Here is a 24,821-nt window from a genome sequence, read left to right on the forward strand (position 1 = left end):
TTTGGTTGTCATCACCAACCAATGGTCTGGCAAAAAGGGCTTCCCCTGGGACAGAGAGGGACTGGTTATCCACCATTCGAGTGACTCCCTGACTTGACAGGATCACCGGCCCCACTGAACGAACGAGAACGGAATTCTTGTCCCAGGCTGACAAGAGGGCGCGCTGCAGGGGGCGAAGAAGGAACTGGCGAACGGTAACGCTTCTATTGCCGCCACCATTTCTCTTAGAATCCACATCCCGAACCAGCTGGAATGAGGGACTGGATGGCGAAGTGTCCAGACTCCCTCCGAAGAGTAAGCGCCTCTTCCTGAGGAGAATTACCAGCCCTCGGCAAGTGTCGAGGATCCTTCCTAAGAAGGAAAAACCTCTGAGCTGGCACAAGAGATGACTACCTCGCGCTGACCAACCACCCTAAGCGGCCAAGAGTAACCAGCGTGATGTCGACATTTTCCTCGCATGCCCGTGCTGAAGGGCCCTTAACTAAGAGGTCGTCCAAGTAAGGCAAAAATGACTATGCCTCAAGAATGTAGCATGACCATGACAACTGTCATAACCTTTGTGAACACTCTGGGAGCCTTGGCTAGCACGAAGGGTAGTGTTATGAACTGAAAAATGTCGACCATTGATGTCGAAGCGCAGAAACCTCTAATGAGCAGGAAAAATTGGGCTCGCCACCTGATGAATGCACTCATGCTCAGCCTAGAATGGCCGGTGGCCATGTGCAGATATGCGTTCTGGATATCTATTGAGGCCAAGTATTCTCCCCGCTCCATGGCCGATATAACTGATCGGAGAGACTCCATCCGAAAATGTCTGATGCTGACGAACCTGTTCAGAAGCCTCAGGTCCAAGACAGGTCTGACAGATACGTTCCCTTTTTGTGAACCGCAAACAGCCTGGAATCGCAACCCTGAGCTCTTTCGTGTTCTGGCACGGAAACGATGACTCCGTTGTACAGGAGCGATTCGATGGCCCCTAATAGAGCCCTTGCCTAGGTATCCACTCTGGGAAGACGAGAAAAGGAAAAACCGTCTTGGAGGGCATCTGACAAAATCTATTTTGCAAACCTGAGGCCACCAACTCCCTAAGGCTGGTTTCACATTTGCGTTTTTTAGCGCTGGAAAAAAACGCATATGTGCGCATGCGTTTTTTCCCCTATATTTAACATGGGTGCGCATACCTGCGTGCTTGTAAGCGCATGTATGCGATTTTCATGCGCTGCGTTTTTTTGGGGTGTGCGTTTGTATTTTCCAGACGCAGCATGTTGCATTTTTTGGCCCTGCAAAAAAGCGCATGCGCACATATGCGCACGTTTTGCGCTAAAAATGGCCATTATAGCCTATGGATGCGCATATGTGCGCACTGGCATGCTCATGTATGCGTTTTTTTGCATATGCGTTTTTTTTTTTTAACCATGGAATTTAGGGGTTTGGGTTAGAGTTAGGGTTAGTTAAGGGGGTTTAGGGTTAGGGTTAGGGTCAGGGTTAGGGTTGGGGTTTGGGTCAGGGTTAGGGTTAAGTATGGTTTGGTTAAGGGTTAGGGTCAGGGTTAGGGTCAGGATTAGGGTTAAGTATGGTTTGGTTAAGGGTTAGGGTCAGGGTTAGGGTTAGGGTCAGGGTTAGGGTTAGGGTCAGGGTTAGGGTTAGGGTTAGGGTCAGGGTTAGGGTTAAGTATGGTTTTGTTAAGGGTTAGGGTCAGGGTTAGGGTCAGGATTAGGGTTAAGTATGGTTTGGTTAAGGGTTAGGGTTAGGGTCAGGGTTAGGGTTAAGTATGGTTTTGTTAAGGGTTAGGGTCAGGGTTAGGGTCAGGATTAGGGTTAAGTATGGTTTGGTTAAGGGTTAGGGTTAGGGTCAGGGTTAGGGTTAAGTATGGTTTTGTTAAGGGTTAGGGTCAGGGTTAGGGTCAGGATTAGGGTTAAGTATGGTTTGGTTAAGGGTTAAGGTCAGGGTTAGGGTTAGGGTTATGGTCAGGGTTAGGGTTAGGGTTAAGTATGGTTTTGTTAAGGGTTAGGGTCAGGGTTAGGGTTAGGGTCAGGGTTAGGGTCAGGGTTAGTTAGGGTTTAAGGTTTGGGTTAGGGTTAAGTATGATTTGGTTAAGGGTTAGGGTCAGGGTTAGGGTTAGGGTCAGGGTTAGGGTTAGGGTCAGGGTTAGGGATAGTAAAGTCATGGTTTGGGTTAGTGTGAGGGGCCACCTAATGTTGGAAAAAAATGCAAACGCGGTAAAAACGCACTAAAAACGCATACAAACGCATAAAAACGCTGCGTTTTTTTCATGCATGCTCATAAAAATGCTTGAAAAAAACGCAGCAGTTGTATGCTTTTGTATGCGTTTTTTCAATGCGTTTTTTTGCGGGAAAAACGCGCTGCAAAAAAAAGCAAGTGTGAAACTAGCCTTACCCACGTGTCGCGTGCAACACTGAACCAGACGTGGCGGAATCAGAGTAGACGGCCGCCCACCTTGCCGGTGTCGTCTGGAAAACGCCTCGAGTCATTTCATAGAATCATAAGTTGGAAGGAACCTCCTGGGCCATCTGGTCCAACCCCCTGCTCAAAGCAGGATTCGCTAAATCATCCAAGTCAGATGTCTGTCCAGCCTCTGATTGAAGACTTCCATTGAAGGAGAACTCACCACTTCTCGTGGCAGCTTGTTCCACTCATTGATCACTCTAACTGTCAAAAAGTTTTTTCTAATATCTAATCTGTGTCTCCTCCCATTCAGTTTCATCCCATTGCTTCTAGTCTTTCCTTGTGCAAATGAGAATAAAGTTGATCCTTCTACAATGTGACAGCCCTTTAGATATTTGTAGACAGCTATTAAGTCTCCTCTCAGTCTTCTCTTTTGCAAACTAAACAATCCCAAATCCTGCAACCTTTCCTCATAAGACAGGGTTTGCAGACCGGTCACCATTCTGGTTGCTCTTTTCTGAACTTGCTCCAGTTTGTTGATGTCTTTTTTAAAATGTGGTGCCCAAAACTGGACACAATATTCCAGATGAGGTCTGAGTAGAGGGAAACAATGACTTCACGTGATCTAGACTGTATGCTTCTGTTAATAGATCCTAGAATTGCATTTGCCTTTTTTGCTGCTGCATCACACTGTTGACTCATATTCAGAATATGACTATCTTTGGGATCTGGATCCCATTGACCTGGGCTGCTGAGTTCGCATTCTCCCCAATGGGTTGGATCTATATGAGATCTGCCAGTCCCTATCCTGGTTGGGGCGCCTGAAGCGGCGGAATTGGCCGCTGTGGTCCACCCGGGGTTGCGAAAAAGATCGAAAACGTGCCTGAAAAGGGTGCGAAAAAGGCGGCTTGATCCTTTGTTGAGGGAGGAAAAAATGCTCTTTCCTCCTGTGGAGTCAGAGATAAGTCTATCCAACCTCTCTCCAATAAACGGACGCACTGATCATAAGGCAGAGAAGTCAAGGACTTCTTGAAAGCAGAATCTGCCCGCCATCCATAGAGCTCTTCTGGTAGAAATTGCGTTAGCGGCAGCAAGTGCCGAGCAATTAGCCGCATGCAAAGACGCATTGATTACATAGTCCCAGGTCCATCGCCATCTGCCTCGCGATCTCCGATATCTCGGCAGGTAGCTCTGCTTCTGCGCGACCCTGTTTAACGATTCTGACCATGAATTCATGGCCTTGGCTGCCCAAGTCGCTGCGATCGAGGGAAAGAGCGCTGATCCTGACACCTCACTTACTGAGCAAGAAGCTCTTTATGAGGCGATCCGTGGAATCCTTAATAGAGGAACCACTAGAAACGAAACAACAGGGTTTCAGTGGCTAGACGCGACACTGGTGGATCCACCATCGGAGATTTCATCCGTTTCTTACGGATGTCCGGCAAATGGATACCTTACTTCAAGTGCCTTTTGACCCGAGAAACCCCCGTCTGGTTGTTCCCTGAGTTGCTGCAATATGTCCTTATACTCAGGATAAGAGGAACCAATTCCGTGCGGCCGCTTCACTCGCTTAAATGCCACCTTATGGCCTAAAAGCCGCGGTGGAACCATCCTCAATCCTCAAGGTCTGACCGACAGCTTCTATGAGCCTATCCACTATTTCACATGACCCCGGAGCATCCAGGTCAAGGTGTCTGTCTGAGTCGACCTGAGGTCTGCTCGCAATCAACCCTGGTGACAGGGAGCGAGAAGCAGGACTTATGGATGCCACAGCACCGGATGGACTGGGCGACACCGCGAGGATTCCTTTCACCGGGTCTGCCTGAAGTAAGAGCGGCCCATGCAGGCCGAAGGCTCTAGTGAGGTGGAGGTCCCTCTAAGGCCGACCAGCCACTGTCCCTGCCCCTATCTGGGCCGTGACGGAATTCGATTGCCCACGTACTGTGACAGTGATATGGCCCACTGCGGGGGGCTTGCACATTGGTCGCCTCGCAGGGGAGGGCTCCTGGGCGCGATCGGGCTCGCAGGCTTCGCATAATTTTTGGCTCTGGCATGTGGCAAAAAATTAACTCCTCCAGAAATGCATGCGGCATAAGGGAACGCGATCTACTTTTCTCAATCATATTGCAGCCAGGTCTAATTCATATGAGGGTTGAAGGGAAGGGAGGAGGGGAAAAAAAAATGCCACCTTTAATCGCAGCGAGCCTCCAAGATCGGAGTCACACTTACTGTGTCCTGTGACCCACGTGCTCCTGCCGCTGCCTCTGCGCTGCCCCGCGCACCTGTCCTCCGGGTAGGGCGGGCCGTTCCTCTCCCGAAGCCGCGGACTAAATTTTGCCTGCACGCCCTCCCGCCGCGGGAGGGGGGGAGCGGACCGGCGGCCCGCAGGCCGAAGGCTCCAGTCCCTGCCGCCGAAACCCAGCGCCCACGCCTGGCGGAAGGAGGGAGGAGAGAGGAGTGGGAAGGAGGATTACTCTACACTTCCTAAGATGCCTGGAGCTTCCCGGAACGCTGCCGCAGGCCCTCCCCAGCCCTTCATACCTGACTCCGGCTCTAACCTGTTGCCACCAGGTAGAGGGGATGGGGTTAGTTTCTGGACGGTGCAGGCACCCTTGCTCCATCTAACCCCTTCAGGGGGTGAGGAGAGGGACCGTCCGCCGCCTTGCAGCACTGCCGTCTAGCATTGGTGGAGCAGTGGGGGCCGCACAGACTAGTCTTGTGCCTCTGTGCAAGTCCATGGTTTCAATACCTAGGGGTGGACAGGGCTAAGTCCGGTATCGTGTCCCACGTCGCGGGAGATGATACGTGGAGGGACACTCGCACGTGTTCGCCCGTTGTTGGTTTGGGGAAATCGGACCCTTTCAATAGGATCCGTTGCCCCTGTCTCTTCTTCATAAAATAACAAACAAAAATAGATGTCTGGGGAAAAAAACCCAGATATGCCCCTCGGTGCTGGAAAGGATACGTGGAGAAGATACTCAACACGTGCTCGCCTGTTGTTGGTTTGGGGAGATCGGACCCTTTCAATAGGATCCGTCGCCCCTGTCTTATCTTCATGGAAAAAAAGAGAGAAAAAATAAAAAGAAGTCTGGAGAAAACCAGACACGTGTGCCTCCAAAGACACTAAGCAAAAAACTGATTTCCGCCCGCAATAGGGGCGAGGGTGTATACTACGGCAGAGGAGCTAACCTCTTTTTTTCCACTTAGTGTCAGCCTCCAAGCGGCAGAAGCATACACCCACAGTATCTGTGTCCCCCAATGAGGCGAAGGAGAAATAAAAGTAAGTGTGGACCTGGTCAAGTTATTTGGCCAAGGCAATGTTTAGGAAAACCTGCAAAGGGCTTTTATTTTTGGAGTGAACTACAGGATGGTAGTGGGGTGGTTCACTCTCTTCAGCCAGGTCTTACAAGTGGTCCATAACCACAGATTCCATTTAAAAACCCTGCAGCAAGGTTTGGGTGTGTCAGTGTTGGTTTGCAAACTACAGAGCAAGTATCCCTCTTGTGAGAGGTAACACAGAGCCAAGAGAAGGGAACGCGTGGTGCCCCCCTCAGCATGACACAGTGATGCAGTCGCCCATTGTCAGGAAATATGATGTAAGTCTTATGGTTCAGTCACGCATACAGAGCTTTGCTACATCTCCTTGGTTTTATAAATGACAACACCTCCCCCCTCACAAGCTGCGGGCCCCCTCCTTCTCTGTCTGCCAGCACTGTGTAGTTCTGTCTCCCTCTTTCTTACCCCTCTCTCGGGAATGTGTTGTGAGCAGCTCACTCAGTCGTGTGCAAAAGCTCATGGCTCTTTGTGTAGCCCCATGTTCATTTAACAATCAAATATAATAGCACCGATTATTCATATATACAAGAAGCCTATATTTTTTAAATCTACTTCATTAGAGCGATTCACCACAGCGTTTTTGGATCTCCTCGCTCACTAGGAACTGAAAAACGGGTTAATTAACGGCGCTGTGGAAAAAGTGTATAGCGCCCCCCAGAGTCAGATTTTCTCCGGGGTCTCGAACCCAGAGAACATGATTCGGGTCGGTTTTTACCGACCCCGCTTTTGCGATCGCCGTTATTAACCGTATAGTGGTGACCGCAAAAAATAAGGCTGATGTGCCATTTAATTTCTCTCTCCTCTGATGTGATCGCTGTTATGATTGGGTCACCGAGGAGGAGAGCGAGACCAAGCTAAGCCACAGAAAACCCGAGAGGTTGGTAACTAAGCGGACTGCAAACCCCTGATCCTATCCACACAACTACCAGTAGCCGTGGAGCGTAACTACGATGATCCTAGACGCCTCGGCACAGCCAAAGAGCTAACTAAGCCTAATGCAAGGAAGGGGAAATATAAACTGCCCCAGAGCAGACCCCAAAGGAATAGATAGCCCCCAAACATATATTGTCGGTGAGACAAGATGAAAACACAAACGCAGGTAGGAAAATAGACTGAGCAAATGATAGGGCCCACAGTGACTAGACAGGTCTGAAAAGCAAAGACACTGTCTGCAATCACGCAAAAATCCTTGCAAAAAGTCCAACACGTCTGATACACAAAAACACTGAAGTCACATGACTTCGCCCACTATATCAGCACTCTGGTATATTCTAAAAGCAAAGCAAAAAGAGGCCAATCTAATAAGGGACAAAAACAAACTGGCACAAGCAGTAACATATGGACGGTGATTTAGCACAGCCGAAGCCGGAGCTGGCTGACCCGCACAAAACTGAGATAGACAAAACCAGATCAAATGCAAACAGAATAGCAAATGAACACTTAGCTGAACATGCAGGGACAAAGCTGGAAACATCAGACCTCAGGAGGCAAGAAGAAAATCACCAGCAGGGATAGAGGGAGTCGGCTGTCTTAAATCCCAATCTGAAACCCCAGATCTCCAATCGTCGTCCTCATTATCAGGTGGCAAGCCTCTGTTAATCAGATCAGCTCCATTACCTCCAGTAACCACTAGAGGGAGCCCAGAAAGAGAACTCGTAACCCCTGTGTCAATCTGACCAGCTTCCACCACCTTCAGTAATAACCAAAGGGAGGCCAGAAAGCAAATTCACAACAGTACCCCCCCTTGAGGAGGGGTCACCGAACCCTCATCCTCGCCACCAGGCCGATCAGGATGGGCCCGGTGAAAAGCATGAACCAATCTTTCGGCATGAATGTCAGAAGCAGAGACCCAAGAATTATCCTCCTGGCCATAACCCTTCCATTTGACCAAGTACTGGAGTCTCCGTCTAGCCAAACAAGAATCCAATATTTTCTCTACCTCATATTTCAAATTCCCTTTAACCAATACAGGGTCAGGAGGCACCACCATAGGAACTACTGGCTGCACAAACCTCTTCAACAAAGATTTATGAAACATGTTATGACTCTTAAACGTAACAGGAAGAGCCAATCGGAAAGAAACAGGATTAAGGATCTCCAAAATCTTATAAAGTCCAATGAATCTTGGCTTGAATTTTGGAGATGCAACCTTCATAGGAATATTCTTTGAAGACAACCAGGAGAAAGATAACTGAATTCCCAGTTTGGAACAAAAAGTTCTCCAAAATCTGGAAACAAACTGGACTCCTCTGTCCGACACAATGTTCTCAGTAATCCCGTGCAACCGAACCACCTGTTGTAAAAACAAGGGCACCAACTCAGAAGAAGATGGCAACTTTGGGAGTGGTACAAGATAGATCATCTTAGAAAATCTATCACAAATCACCCAGTTAACAGTCATTCTCTGAGAGACAGGAAGATCGGAAATAAAATCCATTGAGATATGGGTCCATGGCCTCCTGGGCACCGGCAAGGGCATCAACAACCCACTAGTACGAGAACAGGGCTTGGACCGAGAACAAGTCCCACAGGACTGCACAAAATTCCTGACATCACAAGATAAGGCAGACCACCAAAAAGACCGACTCACCAAATCTCTGGTACCAAAAATACCTGGATGACCAGCCAACGCGGAGCAATGAATTTCAGACATTACTCTCTTCCTCCACTGGTCAGGGACATATAATTTTCCCATAGGGCAACGTTTAGGTTTGTCCTCCTGAAATTCCTCCAGGGCACGTCTCAAATCAGGTGAGATGGCGGAAAGAACTACACCCTCATTTAGAATGGTAGTAGGCTCGGTCACATTAAGAGAATCCGCAAAGAAACTCCTAGAAAGGGCGTCCGCCTTAACATTCTTAGTGCCCGGAAGAAAAGAGACCACAAAATTAAAACGCGTGAAAAACAAGGCCCACCTAACCTGTCTAGGATTCAAGCGTTTGGCTGATTAAAGATAAATCAAATTCTTGTGGTCGGTGAGGACCACAACTAGATGTCTAGCTCCCTCCAACCAATGTCTCCACTCTTCAAATGCCCATTTCATGGCCAACAATTCCCGATTCCCCACGTCATAGTTACATTCAGATGGGGAGAATTTTCGAGAAAAGAAGGCACAGGGATTCATCTTAGAAGTCACCGGATCTTTTGGGGACAAAACGGATCCTGCACCAATCTCAGAGGCATTTACCTCCACCTGAAATGGGAGTGAGACATCAGGTTGCCGTAGAACCGGAGGAGAAGTGAATCTCCATCCCTGAAATGCCGAGACTGCCTCTGGAGACCAATTCACCACATCAGCGCCCTTTTTGGTCAGATCAGTCAGTGGTTTAACAATACAAGAAAAATTACTTATAAATTTACAGTAGAAATTAGCAAAACCCAAAAACTTCTGGAGAGCCTTTAAAGAAGTGGGCTGAACCCAATCGTATATGGCCTGTATCTTGGCCGGGTCCATTTCAATAGCAGACGGGGACAAAATGAATCCCAAAAATGAAAAATCATCTGTACACCAAAGAGGCACTTCGATCCTTTAACATACAGAGAATTTTCCCTCAAAGTCCGGAACACTGTCCGGACATGTTCCTCATGAGAATCTCAACCACTGGAAAAGATCAAAATATCATCCAGATAAATGATCAAAAACTTATCCACAATGTCCCGGAAAATATTGTTCATAAAAGATTGGAAGACAGAAGGGGCATTAGCGAGCCCAAAAGGCATCACCAGGTACTCAAAATGTCCCTCCGGGGTATTAAACGCCGTCTTCCATTCATCCTCGTGCTTGATGCGAATAAGATTATACGCCCCCCTGAGGTCAAGTTTGGTAAACCAACAGGCACTTTTATCTCTGGAAAATAAATCAGAAATCAGGGATAACAGGTACTGATATTTAACAGTGATTTTGTTAAGGGAGCGATAGTCAATACATGGCCTTAATGAGCCATCTTTCTTGGCCACAAAAAAAAAAAAAAAACAGCACCTAAAGGTGAAGAGGATGGTCTAATATGACCCTTCTCCAACGACTCCTTGATATAAGATCGCATAGCATCATGTTCGGGTACCAATAAGTTGAAAAGCCGACCCTTGGGAAATTTACACCCCGGCATTAACTCAATTGCACAGTCATAACTCCTATGAGGAGGCAAAGACGCAGACTTACTCTCACTAAATACATCAGAAAAATCAGCCAAATAATCAGGAATATCATGAGACTGAGGAGAGGTGGAGAAAACAGGAGTGTCACTAAGAACACACTGACAACCCCAACTCACCACAGACACAGATTTCCAATCCAAAACAGGATTATGAGTCTGCAACCAAGGAAAACCAATAACAATAATATCATGCAAATGGTGCAACACCAAAAATTTACAATTCTCTTGGTGGTCCAGGGCGACCAGCATTATCACCTGGGTCCAAAACTGGGGTTTATTCTCCGCCAAAGGAGTAGCATGAATACCCCTCAAAGGGATCGGAGTCCGCAGGGGTATCATGGGAAAACCACAACGTTTAGCAAGGTCAAAATCCATCAGATTCAAAGCTGCTCCTGAATCTACAAAAGCCTTAGCGGAAAATGTAGACAAGGAGCAGATCAGAGTAATTGCCAAAAGGAACTTAGGCTGTACACTGCCACGGCAAATGTGTGAGCAAAACACTTTTCTCGTTTAGGGCAGACAGAAATAGTATGAGAGGCGTCCCCACAGAAAAAACACAGCTTATTACGCCTTCTAAATTCCTGACGTTGCGCCCTAGACAAAACCCTATCGCATTGCATGGGTTCAGACGTTTGTTCAAAAGGCAGCAACACCTCTTGTGTAGTTTTACATTCACGTAAACGCCGATCAACTTGAATGGCCAATGACATAGAATCGTCAAGACCAGAGGAAACAGGAAATCCCACCATGACATCTTTTACGGTTTCTGCCAAACCCTTCCGAAAGAGAGCTGCTAGGGCATCATCATTCCATTTAGTAAGGACCGCCCACTTTCGGAATTTTTGACAATATAATTCTGCAGAATCCTGACCCTGGTTCAATGCCAATAAGGTTTTCTCAGCTTGATCAATAGCATTAGGTTCATGATACAACAACCCCAAGGCTTGAAAAAACACATCCACATTAGCCAGAATAGGATCTCCGGGTGTCAGAGAAAAAGCCCAATCCTGGGAATCGCCGCGCAGCAGGTAGATGACAATTTTAACCTGCTGCACAGAGCTCCCCGATGAGTTAGGCTTCAAAGCAAAAAATAGTTTACAATTATTCTTAAAATTCAAAAATTTAGACCGATCCCCAAAAAACAAATAAGGAGTAGGGATTTTTGGTTCAACAACAGATGATTGAGCGAGATAGGCAGAAATTCCCCGCACTTCAGCAGCGAGCTGCTCAACACGATCAGACAATTGCTTAGTCTCCATTTAGAAAAAAAAAAAATCTCCTCCTGCAGCCCCAGAAAAAAAAGAGGAAAAAATATACAAGAAAAAAAAAATTCTGACTTTTTTTTCCCCCTTTTTTTTTTTAAATTCTTTCCTAATTTAGAGTACTCTAGAGTCTACAGTAAGGCTGGTGTTATGATTGGGTCACCGAGGAGGAGAGCGAGACCAAGCTAAGCCACAGAAAACCAGAGAGGTTGGTAACTAACCGGATTGCAGACCCCTGATCCTATCCACACAACTAGCAGTAGCCGTGGAGCATACCTATGATATCCTAGACGCCTCGTCACAGCAGGAGAGCAAACTAAGCCTAAAGCAAGAAAGGGGAAATCTAAACTGCCCCGGAGCAGACCCCAAAGGAATAGATAGACCTCAAACATATATTGTCGGTGAGACAAGAAGAAAACACAAACGCAGGCAGGAAAATAGACTGAGCAAATGATGGGGCCCACACTGACTAGACAGGACAAGAAAGGAAAGACGCTGTCTGCAATCACGCAAAAAAACCTGCAAAAAGTCCAACACGTCTGATGCAAAAAACACTGAAGTCGCACGACTTTGCCCCCACTATATCAGTACTCTGGTATATTCTGAAAGCAGAGCAAAAAGAGGCCATTCTAATAAGGGACAAAAACAAACTGGCACAAGCAGTAACATATGGACGGTGATTCAGCACAGCCCCAGCCGGAGCTGGCTGACCCGCACAAAACTGAGATAGACAAAACCAGATCAAATGCAAACAGAATAGCAAATGAACACTTAGCTGAACATGCAGGGACAGAGCTGTTAACATCAGACCTCAGGTGGCAAAAAGAAAATCAACAGCAGGGATAGAGGGAGTCGGCTGTCTTAAATCCCAAACTGAAACCCCAGATCTCCATTCATCGTCCTCATTATCAGGTGGCAAGCCTCTGTTAATCAGATCAGCTCCATTACCTCCAGTAACCACCAGAGGGAGCCCAGAAAGAGAACTCGCTACCCCCTGTCAATCTGACCAGCTCCACCACCTTCAGTAATAACCAGAGGGAGGCCAGAAAGCGAATTCACAACAGATCGAACATCAGAGGAGAGAAAAATATGGTCCCCAATCCCCCCACAGTACCTCCCGGTGGTCCTCAGCCCACGTGCTTCCTCTCCATGGGCTCCGTCATCTTCTTCCGGGAAGAAAATGGCGGGCACATGCGCAGTGCGCCCGCCGAGATCTGCCAGCCAGCAGATTTCATTCATTCATTCATTCATTCAACGTACATTTTGATCATTGAGATAAACCCTATCACAGTGATAAAAAAATGTAAATAACTCCCTCCTTTAATCACCCCCTTAGTTAGAGAAATATAATTAAATAAAAAATATATATTTATTTTCATTTTTCCGTTAGGGTTAGGGTTAAGGTTAGAGTTGGAATTAGGGTTTAGGATTAGGGTTGGGATTAGGGTTAGGAGTATGTTGGCATTAGGATTGGAGCTAGAATTGAGGGGTTTCCACTATTTAGGCACATCAGGGGGTCTCCAAACGGGACATGGCACCACCATTGATTCCAGCCAATTTTGCTTTCAAAAAGTCAAACGGTTCTCCCTCCCTTCTGAGCCCCGATGTGTGCCCAAACAGTGGTTTACCCCACCACTTATATAAACTTCTGTGAAGCACTTGGGGGTTCAAAGTGCTCACCACACATCTAGATAAGCTCCTTGGGGGGGTCTAGTTTCTAAAATGGTGTCACTTGTTGGGGGTTTCTACTGTTTAGGCACATCAGGGCCTCTGTAAATGCAACATGATGCCCGCAGAACATTCCATCAAAGTCTACATTCCAAAATGGCACTCCTTTCCTTCCGAACGCTCCCATGTGCCCAAACAGTGGTTCTCCCCCACATATGGGGTATCACCGTACTCAGGACAAATTGCCCAACAACTTTTGTGGTCCAATTTCTCCTGTTACCCTTGGGAAAATAAAAAATAGCGGGCTATAAAATTATTTTTGAGGAAAAAAATGATTTTTTATTTTCATGGCTCTGCGTTTTAAACTTCTGTGAAACACTTAAGGGTTCAAAGTGCTCACCACACATCTAGATAAGCTCCTTGGGGGGGTCTAGTTTCTAAAATGGTGTCACTTGTTGAGGGTTTCTACTGTTTAGGCATAACAGGGACTCTGCAAACACAACATGGAGTCCGATCTCAATTTCAGCCAATTCTGCATTGAAAAAGTCAAACGGCGCTCCTTCCCTTCCAAGCCCTGCAGTGCGCCCAAACAGTGGTTTACCTCCACATATGGGGTGTCAGCGCACTCAGGAGAAATTGCACAACAAATTTTGTGGTTCATTTTCTCTTTTTACACTTGTGAAAATAAAAAAAAATTGATTCTGAAGTAAAATGTTTGTAAAAAAACATGGATTTTTGTGATAACTCACCGTAAAATCCTTTTCTCCGAGACGCTCATTGGGGGACACAGATACTGTGGGTGTATGCTTCTGCCGCTAGGAGGCTGACACTAAGTGAAAAAAAGAGGTTAGCTCCTCCTCCGTCGTATACACCCTCGCCCCTATTGCGGGCGGAACTCAGTTTGGTGCCAAAGCAGTAGGAGGACAACAAAATCAGCCTTAATACAGGTACATGTCCAGAAAAGGACCACCCTTATATCACATAAATAAATGCGTATTAACTAAACAAAAACAGAGCCAACTGGCTAATAGGGTGGGTGCTGTGTCCCCCAATGAGCGTCTCGGAGAAAAGGATTTTACGGTGAGTTATCACAAAAATCCATGTTTCTCCTTCGCCTCATTGGGGGACACAGATACTGTGGGACGTCCTAAAGCAGTCCCTGGGTGGGAGAAATGACTCACCGATCCAAGCTACATGCACCTCTTGTTAAAAAGGTGCGCCACCGCTGCTTGGAGAATCCTTCACCCAGGCTCGCATCCGCCGAGGCCTGAGCATGGATATTATAATGTTTGGCAAATGTGTGCAGGCTGGACCAGGTTGCTGCCTTGCAAACCTCTTCCGTTGAAGCCAGGTGCCGAAGCGCCCAAGAGGCGCCCACTGCCCGGGTAGAGTGTGCTCTGATCCCTGCTGGAATCGGCGTGCCTCTAATGCGGTAGGACTCCTGAATAGTTAAACGAATCCATCTGGCTATGGTCGAATTTGAGGCAGCGAGTCCCTTCCTGCGCCCTTCGGGGAGCACAAACAGCGTGTCCATCTGACGAAAGGGTGCCGTCCGCGACACGTACCTCCGGAGGGCTCTTACCAGGTCTAACGTGTGAAGAGCCTTTTCCACACGGTGCACCGGTGCTGGACAAAATGAAGGCAAAACAACATCTTCATTAATGTGAAAAGAGGACACGACTTTTGGCAGAAAAGGAGGGGCTGGTCTGAGGACCACCTTATCCTTATGGAAAGTGAGGAACGGAGCTCGGCAGGATAGGGCCGCCCGCTCTGAAGCCCGCCTGATGGAAGTGATGGCCACTAGGAACACCACTTTCCAGGAAAGGTACCTCAAAGAGATATCCTGAAGCGATTCAAATGGAGCTTCCTGCAGAACACTTAGGACCATGTTAAGGTTCCAGGCGTCCATAGGCGCCTTATAGGGAGGTGCCAAGTGGGAGACTCCCTGAATGAAAAGTCTTCACCTGCAAATTGGCAGCAATTCTGCGCTGGAACAGGACGGATAAGGCCGGTATTTGTCTCCTGAGGGAACTTGGGGCAAAGCCCGAGTCTAATGCTCTACCGACTGAGCTATCCGGGCTCTCTAACGCGTCCACCGCGAATGTCTGCGGGTCCCTGGCCTGAGCGACATATGTGAGCACCTTGGCATTCACTCTGGAAGCCATCAGGTCCACATCCGGAGCTCCCCACAGTTGACAAATCTGCTGAAAAACTTCGGGATGTAGAGACCACTCTCCGGATGCAAGACCCTGCCGGATGAGAAAGTCTGCCGCCCAATTTTCCACGACCTGGAATGTGGACAGCCGAAATCACCGAGTGGTTTGCTTCGGCCCACTGAAGAACGAGCCCCACCTTGCGCATGGTTGCTCTGCTGCGGGTGCCCCCTTGATGATTTATATAAGCCACCGCCATGGCGTTGTCCGATTGAATCCGGATGGGGTGGCCTGCTAGAAAGTGATGAAACTTCAGCAGAGCCAGCCGAATTGCTCGTATCTCCAATAAGTTGATCGGGAGGTGTGCCTCCTGTGGTGCCCACCGTTCCTGGGTTGTGTGGTGGCGAAACACTGTTCCGCCACCGAGGAGACTGGCATCGGTTGTCATTACCAGCCAAAGATCTGGGGGGAAAGGTTTCCCCTGGGCCAGAGAGGAACTGGTTATCCACCATCCGAGCGACTGCCTGACTTGAGAGTACAGTCGGCACCGCCGATCGAGCGTGAAAGGATTCTTGTCCCAGGCTGACAAGAGGGCATGCTGCAGGGGGAGAAGGTGGAACTGGGCGACAGGTATCGCTTCCATTGCTGCCACCATTTTCCCTAGAATCCTCATCCCGGATCGGATGGTATGAGGGACTGGTGGGCGAAGTGTCCGGACACCCTGCCGGAGAGCTAGCGCCTTTTCCTGAGGGAGAATTACCAACCCTCGGCAAGTGTCGAAGATCATTCCTATGAAGGCGATCCTCTGAGCTGGCACAAGGGATGACTTCTTTGCATTGCCAACCATCCTAAGCGGGCAAGAGTACCTAGCATGATGCTGACCTTTTCCTCGCATGCCCTTATTGACGGGCCCTTGACCAAGAGGTCGTCCAGATAAGGCAATATGACTATGCCTCGACAATGCAGTGTGGCCATGACAACTGCCATAACCTTTGTGAACTGTTATGAACGAGTCACCGTAGGAGGCAAAAACAGAAATACTAGCTAAGTCCAGAAAACCAGAGAAGTTGGCAGCTATCGGATTGCAGACCCCTGAACCTATCAACAACAACTAGCAGTAGCCGTGGGGGGTTCCTACGGTGCCCTAGACCCCTCGATCACAGCCGGAGAACTAAATAGCCTAAAGACAGAAAGGGAAATCTAAACTGCCCCAGAGCAAACCCCAAAGCAATAGGCAGCCCCCAACATATAATGACAGTGAAGCAAGATGAAAAAACACTCACACAGATAGAAAGATAGGCTGAGCAAATGATGGGGCCCAAGCTAACTAAATAGGACAGGATAGAAAAGCTGCTGTCTGCAATCCGCCAAAACCCTATCAAAACAAGAGCCAACAGACTGATAGGGAAAAAAGCCCTGAAGACGCTAGGCTTCAAAAAGACTATATCAGTACTCAGGTATTTTCTGAAGACAGAGCAAAAAGGAATTCAGCTCACCCCAGCAGGGAATGTCAGAAATCCAGAAAAACAAGGCAAAACAAAACCAAAACACAAATGCAAAAAGCAGAGCAGAAAACTAAGCTTTTGAGGAGCAGGAATCAGACTGGTCTCCTAGAATCCCTCTGAGAAATCACCAGCAAGGCAGAAAGGCGTCGGCTGCCTTATATCCAGTCAGCAATTCCAGTCACCCAGTCATCATCATCCTGCTCAGGTGCTTGGTAATCAGCCTCACTACCTTACTTCATCAGAAGAGCGAGTTCATCAGACCTCAATGGTGAAGGGGAAAATGAACTCACAACAGTGAACACTCTGGGAGCCATGGCTAGCCCGAAGGGTAGCGCTACGAACTGAAAATGTTGATCGCCGATAGTGAAGTGTAGAAACCTCTGATGAGGAGGAAAAATGGGAATATGCAGATATGCGTCCTGGATGTCTATTGAGGCCAAGTATTCTCACTGCTCCATGGCCGATATGATGGAACGGAGAGACTCCATCTGGAAATGTCTGATCTTGATTAATTTGTTCAGAAGCTTCAGGTCCAAAGCAGGCCTGACAGACCCGTCCTTTTTGGGAACCGCAAAAAGGTTGGAATAGAACCCCTGAGCTCTTTCGTGTTCCAGCACTGGAACAATGACTCCGTTGTGCTGGAGCGATTTGATGGCTCCCAATAGAGCCCTTGCCTGAGTATCCACCCTGGGAAGCCGGGAAAGAAAAATCCATCTTGGAGGATATCTGACAAATTCTATTTTGTAACCTAAGGCCACCAATTCCTTTCCCCATGCGTCGTGAGCGATATTGACCCAGACATGGTGAAACCAGAGTAGGCGGCCGCCCACCTTGCCGGTGTCGTCTGGTAAAGGCCTCGAATCATTTGGCCAACGATCTTTGGGATCTGGATCCCCTCGATCTGAGCTGCTGAGTATGCATTCTTCCCAATGGGTTAGCTCTATATGAGACCTTTCGCTCCCTATCCTGGTTGGGGCGGCCTGAGGCGGTGGAATTGGCCGCTGTAGTCCACCCGGGGTTGTGAAAGGCCCGATGTCATGTTTTGTAGTTTTGCCCTGTCCTGTATTTTGTATAATATGTCATTTAACTTTTCTCTGGTTGTATTTGCTGTAAATTAACCATGTCTCCTTCCCCCAATACTTTGCAATGTCTTGTGATGTACCTGAACCATAATCTAATTTAGGCTTGTGTCAACAGCTAGTGGTACTTTGGCTATTGTTTTCCTAAGCAGAAGATAGTCTACAGGATGTTTATTGTAGGTTAAGTGGAGCCCTTACATTTCTAGAATCTTCTGATGGACCAAACCATTGAATAGTAGGTGTGACCCCTACCCCCCTTCAGATGGGCTGATCCCAGGAGCCCTGACAATAGATTCTTGTTTTAAGATCAGTTGTGATTGGAGTGCGGACGTGGAAGGAGTCACGAACTGAGTTGAGGCCAGCTCGTGATGTCCGTGGGATTGTGTGGAATCCTGTGGACTATTGCAAGGATTATTGTTATCGTATCTGGCACAAGGACTATCGTGAGGTGCCCGGATTTGTTTCCATTGTGTGGACTTATTGTGGACTTCTCATGGACTCCAAGGATATTTTGGATATTTGATGTTGTATGCTCCCTGCCTTAATAAAACTCGTTGGATCGTCCCTCGGCCTGTTGTCCCTTCTTGCTCTGTCGTATACCCCATCACACCCGAAAACGGGTGACAAAAAAGCGTTTTGACCTTTTCTTGAGGGAGAAACCCGCTCTTTCCTCCTGTGGAGTCGGAGATAAGTTGATCCAACTTCTCCCCAAAAAGGTGGCCGCACTGATAAGGCAGGGAAGTCAAGGACTTCTTAGAAGTAGAATCTGCTCGCCATGTCCTTAACCATAGGGCTCTTCTGATAGAAATTGCATTAGCGGCAGCAAGTGCCGAGTCATTGTCCGCATCCAAAGACGCATTGATTACATAGTCTCCGGCCATCGCCATCTGACCTGCGACCTCTGAAATCTCTGCAGGTAGATCCTGCTCCTGCGCGACCTTGTTTAACGTTTCTGACCATGATATCCTAGCCTTGGCTACCCAAGTTTCTGCGAATGAGGGAGCAAGCGCTGACCCTGACGCCTCATATACTGAGCGAACTAAGATCTCTATAAGGTGATCCATGGGATCCTTAATTGAGGAAACACTAGGGGCGGATAGCAGGGTCTTAGTGGCTAGGTGCGAAACTGGAGGATCCACCATCGGGGATTCCATCCATTTTTCACGGAGGTCCGGAGCAAACGGATACCTTGTTTCAAGTGCCTTTTGACCCGAGAAACGCCTGTCTGGACGTTCTCTGTGCTTCTGCACTATGTCCTCAAACACCGGGTGAGAGGAAAAAATTCTGTGCGGGCGCTTCACTTGCTTACATGCCACTTCATGCCCCGTAGCCACTGCGAGATCATCCTCAATCCCCAAGGTCTGATTGACGGCTTCTATAAGGCTGTCCACTGTTTCACGTGACGCTGGAGTATCCAGGTCAAGGGGCTCGTCTGAGTCGAATTCTGAGGTCTGCTCGCTATCAACCACTGGTGACGGGGAGCGAGAATCAGAACTTACGGATGCCAAGGCACCGGATGGACTGGGCGACATCGTGTGGATTCGTTTCCCTCGGGTCTGCCTGAAGTGAGAGCGGCCCCTGCAGGCGAGAGGCTCTTGTGAGGTGGAGGTCCCCTCTAAGGCCGGCGAGCCACTGTCCCTGCCCCCATCTGAGGCCTGAAGGGACTCATTTGCATGAACTGTGACAGTGATAGGGCCCACTCTGGGGGGCTTGGCACATTGGTTGCGGTCGCAGGGGAGGACGGACACTGAGGTTCTGTTAGGCGTCGGGTTCCGGGCGCTGCACAGCGGGAATCCCGAGCCTTGTCCTCTGCGGTTTGCCCACACCAGCATTGTGGGTTCGGTCGCAGGGGAGAGCTCCTGGGCACGTTTGGAGCCGCCGGCTTTGCATAATCGCTTGCTCTGCGCCCGCGGAAACGCAGCCGGACAAGAGATGCATGCTGCTTCTTCGGACATGCTGTATCTGTCCACTGCTGGGGATAGGGGGAAGGAGGTAGCACCTTGTTTTCCCTGTGGTCTCCCGGGCAGCACTTACCCCAGTCCTGTGGCCCCCGTTCCTGGATGCCTCCGCACAAAAATCGCATGCCACCAGCTGTGGGGCGGACCGCCAGCATATAAACCGGTCCAGGGGCGGTACTTCCAGGTCTGCGGCTTAGCCGCGCTCCGAAGCCGGGGACTAAATTTATCCCCCGCCGCCCAGGCCTGGGGAGACGGGCCGCCGGAAGTGACGCGCAGCCTGGAGGCGGAACTTCCGGTCGCGGCCTAGCTTCGGCTAAAGCTGCGGCCTCAATTTATCGCCTGCCGGCGACGGGGGGCGACTCCATGGTGCCACAAAAAAATGGTGCTACTTACTGGCGCGGGCTTCTCCGCACCGCTCTGCAGCCACTGGCCGGTGGCATCTGACAGCTAAGGGCTCCAGCCCTGGATCTTCGCCGCAGGAGCCCTCCCAGGCCCTCTCCTCACTGACGATCCTCTTCAGCTTCCCAGCTCAGGTATGTGAGGGGGCCTTGACAAAATAGGATGGTGCAGGCACCCTAGCTCCATCTAACCCCTTCAGGGGGTGAGGAGAGGGACTGTCTGCCGCCTTTCAGCACCGCAGTCTAAGCATTGGTGGAGCAGTGGGGGCCGCACGGACTAGTCTTGTGCCTCTGTACAGCCCATGGTTTCAATACCTAGGGGTGGTCAGGGCTAAGTCCGGCATTGTGTCCCATGTCGCGGGAGAGGAAACATGGAGGGACACTCGCACGTGCTCGCCCGTTGATGGTTTGGGGAAATCGGACCCTTTCAATAGGATCCGTTGCCCCTGTCTCATCTTCATAGACGGTAAAAATAAAATAAAAAAGGTCTGGGGAAAACGGCCCAGATATGTCCCACGGTGCGGGAGAGGATACGTGGAGACGATACTCAACACGTGCTCGCCCGTTGATGGTTTGGGGAGATCGGACCCTTTCAATAGGGTCCGTTGCCCCTGTCTCATCTTCATGGGTAAAGATAAAAGAAAAAGTGTGGAGCAAAACCAGACGTGTGTGCCTCCATGGACACTAAGCAAAAAACTGAGTTCCGTGTTATGAATGAGTCACCGAAGGAGGAAAAAAACAAAAATACAAGCTAAGTCCAGAAAACCGGAGAGGTTGGTAGCTATCGGATTGCAGACCTCTGATACTATCCACAACAACTAACAGTAGCCGTGGGGGGTTCCTACGATGCCCTAGACCCCTCGATCACAGCCGGAGAACTAAATAGGCCTAAAGAAAGGAAGGGGAAATCTAAACTGCCCCAGAGCAGACCCCAAAGCAATAGGCAGCCCCCAACATATAATGACGTTGAAGCAAGATGAAAACACTAACACAGATAGAAAGATAGGTTGAGCAAACGATGGGGCCCAAGCTAACTAAAAAGGACAGGATAGAAAAGCTGCTGTCTGCAATCCGCAAAAAACCCTACCAAAAAATGTCCCAACCGTCTGATAGGAAAAACAGGCCCTGAAGTCGCTAGGACTTCAAAATGACTATATCAGCACTCAGGTAAATTCTGAAGACAGAGCAAAGAAACAAACTGATCAGAGACAAAAATGGAACTCAGCACACCCCCGACCGGGGATGGCTGAACTCCAAAAAACAAGGTAAACAAAACAAAACTAATAAGTTCAATAGAAGAGCAAAAACTTATCTTTGGGAAGCAGGGATCTGGTCTCCAAGAATCCAGCAGAGAAATCACCAGCGACTCAGAAGGGCATCGGCTGCCTTATATTCAGTCAGAAGTTCCTGTTACCCAGTCATCATCTACCAGATCAGGTGTTTGGTAATCAGCCTCACTCCCTTCCTTCACCAGAAGAGGGAGTTCATCAGACATCGACGGTGAAGGGGAAAATGAACTCACAACAGTTCCGCCCGCAATAGAGGCGAGGGTGTATACGACGGAGGAGGAGCTAACCTCTTTTTTTCACTTAGTATCTGTGTCCCCCATTGAGGCGAAGGAGAAAGTTAAATGTTAATTTTTTCCTTCCACATTGCTTCAGTTCCTGTGAAGCACATAAAGGGTTAATTAGCTTTTTGAATGGTGTCACTTTTGGGTATTTTCTGTCATATTGACATCTCACAGTGACTTCAAATATGATGTGGTCCCTAAAAAAATGGTTTTGCAAATTTTGTCTTTGTAACATCTTTTGTACTTTTGTAAACACTGCCTATTCTTTTTGGAGTAAAATCTATAAAACGTTACTAGTTTTGTTCTCCCTGCTCTAAACATACCCCCCACGACCTCCGTGCTAAAACTACGTTACTGGTGGGCTGGCTCCTGACCCGACATTAATTCTAATATCAGAACTAGGAGCTGATGGCAGAAAAGTCTGTTCTGGGGTATTTGGTAGATTCTGGCAGGGACGGAACAGAAGGTTTTACATGTGTATTTCCCGCCTGGGACTGGGAATATACACACCGCCCTCACTGCAGAGTGCCAATAGCCAGTACACAGAAAGGCAGCCTTTCTGGTGAATCCTTATCCTAGGTATAGTTCCCTGACTGACCTGAGGGCAAGGGGGCACCAGAGAGCTGCAAATTCCAAACCGAACTGGAAAGTGGGATATAATAAATCTCCTGACGAACTGGGGGCAACCAAACACCCCCGGTTCATGACATATTGGTGGCAGTGGCGGGATATATCAATATATCCCCCGAGTAATTTTCGACACCCATGGCAACCAGTCTCAGATACGAACTGTTTTGACGCCCTGGCTGCAATACGGAATATATCGTTTGCTTTCCATTTGTGAGTTTTTGGACACTAAAGACATTTTGCTTTCAAATATACTGGGTCACTGCCTCATTACCGAGTGAACACCACAGTACTAAAACACACATACGGGTGCACACACATATACACAGCTCATTACCTGTTTGATGACTGGTTGTAGCCGCGCCATGCTGATGACCGTCACCCACACAGACATGAGGGAGCCGAGGAAATCACAGAACTGCAGCACGTCGTACTCCATTATACAGAAGACAACGATGCCCGGCTGGTCACAAGCGTGATAGAACTGCAAGAGAGGAGGAGGATGATGGCGGTGACCCTACTGCTCAGGGGACACTGGAGATGTTGCTGTTGTCTAATACCCACTGTGGAAAAGAACATGGTGAAAATGTAGACAGAGGCCTCCAGAAGGTAACGACCACGCAGGGCGATGAGAACGGGCGGGAGGAACATCAGGTTACTGAGGCAGAGGAGCAACGTGGACAGAAGCTGGAAGCCATAAGTGAAGGCTTGAGCGTTATCCGTGCAACCCCAGCCACTCCAACCTGCGATACAAAATAAGGGAGTCACTGCTTGCACCCCCAATCCCTGCCCCCAGACCGCCTGCGTCCACCAGCCCCCAGACCGCCCACTTGCTCCCCTGAGCCCAGCCCACAGACTTACTGTGCCTGCGGTTCCACTGGACCCACAGGCTGCCCGCGGTCCCGAGGACCCACAGACTGCCTGTGGTCCCCCGGACTCACAGACTGCCCACAGTTACCCGGAACCCATAGACTGCCCGCGGTCCCCACAGACTGCTCGCGATTCCCTGGATCCACAGACTGCCCACAGTTCCCCGGACCCACAGGCCGCCCGCAGTCCCCCAGACCCAAAGACCGTCCGCAGTCCCCAGACCGCCCTCGTTCCCCCGGACCCACAGACCGCCTGCGTTCCCCTGGACCCACAGACTGCATGTGGTCCCCCGAACCCACAGAGCGCATGAGGTCCCCCAGACCGCATGCTATTCCCGGACCCACAGACCGCATGCGTTCCCTGGCGCACAGACCGCCTACGGTCCAAACAGACAGCTCGCGGTCCCCTGGACTCACAGACCAAACTCGGACCCACATACAGCCTGCGGTTCCCACAGACCGCCTGCAGACCCACATACCACCCGCGGTCCCTTGGACGCACAGACCACCCGTGGCCCCCCGGACCCACAGACCACCCACGGTCCCCCGGACCCACAGACCGCCCGCGGTCCCCCTGGACCCACAGACCGCCTGCGGTACCCCCGGACTCACAGGCCACCCGTGGTCACCCGGACCCACAGACCACCTGCGGTTCCCCTGCCCGCCTTCGTTCCCGGCCCACAGACCTCATGCGTTCCCCGGCCCACAGACCGCCCGAGTTCGCTGGCCTCCAGACAATGCGTTCCACAGAGTGCCTGCATCTCGCAACCCCACACACTAGTCTTGAAATCATTACTTCTCTGTGACATTAACCTTCTGGTTTAACCAAGTGTTACCTGCTCGACACTCGCAGGCAGCGTACAGGTAGTTGTTGGTGCGTAGCAGTTTGCACTGTCCGTAGGGGCCACATTCACTAATACACGGAGACAGGAAGGTGCGAAGGCTGAGCTCAGCACTGATGTTACCACACTGTCGCCACCTACCGACACAGGAAAGGTCCACAATGAGAGTTAGGATAACACAGGGGAGAAGTCCATGATGAGCGTTATAGTCATGAATGTCCGGAATCCTCACCCATGATCGGAGCTGCAGAGGGAGTGCAGGCTCAGGTACCAAGTGCCGGTCTGGGGGTACGGGATTCGCAAGCGGCTGATGCCATTTGTTGTATTTACAGACAAGGAAAAACCAGAGAGTGAAGCTGAAAAGAAAAATCACATGGACATGAGAGCAGCTCCTAGCACGAGCACAGTAGAAGGGCGAGGACCCGAGAACAAAGGGTGAGATCCAGCAGGGAACCGAGGAGAAGGGCGGGAACCAGCGAAGCGAAGAGAAGGAGGGTGAAAGCCAGCAGAGCTCTCATCAGGAGAGCTTTAAACTAGAACAATGTGGGAAGGGAAGCAAAAGGCAAGAAAAAGCCATACACCTGACAAATGCTATTGAGAACTCTGCTATTAGAAGTGGGAGGAAAGAACAAAGACAAAAAAAATCTAAATAAAAATATTGGAGGAAGAGAAACCAATCACAAACTAAAATGTTTCTATACTAATGCACAAAGCATGGGCAACAAACAAGGAGAATTGGAACTACTAACGCAGGAAAATAAATATGTCATTGGAATCACTGAAACTTGGTGGGACGATACACATGATTGGAATACAAGGCTAGAAGGATACAACTTATTTGCTAGAAACAGACTTGATAAACGAGGAGGAAGTCTCGCATTGTATGTTAGAAACGCGTATATCTGCACAGAGATCCAAGCTTCAGAGACTGGGAGTTCTGTGGAAACTGTTTGGGTAAGAATACAAGGAGAGAACAATGGAAAGGACACCATTG

At 49.2% G+C, this 24,821-nt stretch overlaps 1 protein-coding gene across 4 annotated transcripts in view; it reads right to left on the minus strand.

The window, feature by feature from the left end:
- The window catches only part of TMEM8B (transmembrane protein 8B), a 208,118-nt gene that overhangs the window by 36,665 nt on the left and 146,632 nt on the right, over positions 1–24,821 (minus strand). For all 4 annotated transcript variants that reach the window (XR_012227403.1, XM_073563322.1, XM_073563321.1 and 1 more), the window contains 4 exons: positions 24,060–24,183; positions 23,822–23,964; positions 22,681–22,859; positions 22,454–22,600 (listed from right to left, as the gene is read on the minus strand). Coding sequence is in view for 3 of the 4 variants with exons in the window: in XM_073563322.1 (XP_073419423.1) it covers positions 22,454–22,600; positions 22,681–22,859; positions 23,822–23,964; positions 24,060–24,183 (593 nt within the window). In the remaining variant the exon portion in view is untranslated. The remainder of the gene's footprint in view (positions 1–22,453; positions 22,601–22,680; positions 22,860–23,821; positions 23,965–24,059; positions 24,184–24,821) is intronic.

This window comes from Dendrobates tinctorius, unplaced genomic scaffold (assembly GCF_039654945.1).
Source record: "Dendrobates tinctorius isolate UK_male_01 unplaced genomic scaffold, ASM3965494v1 ptg000386l, whole genome shotgun sequence".
Lineage (NCBI taxonomy): Eukaryota > Metazoa > Chordata > Amphibia > Anura > Dendrobatidae > Dendrobates > Dendrobates tinctorius.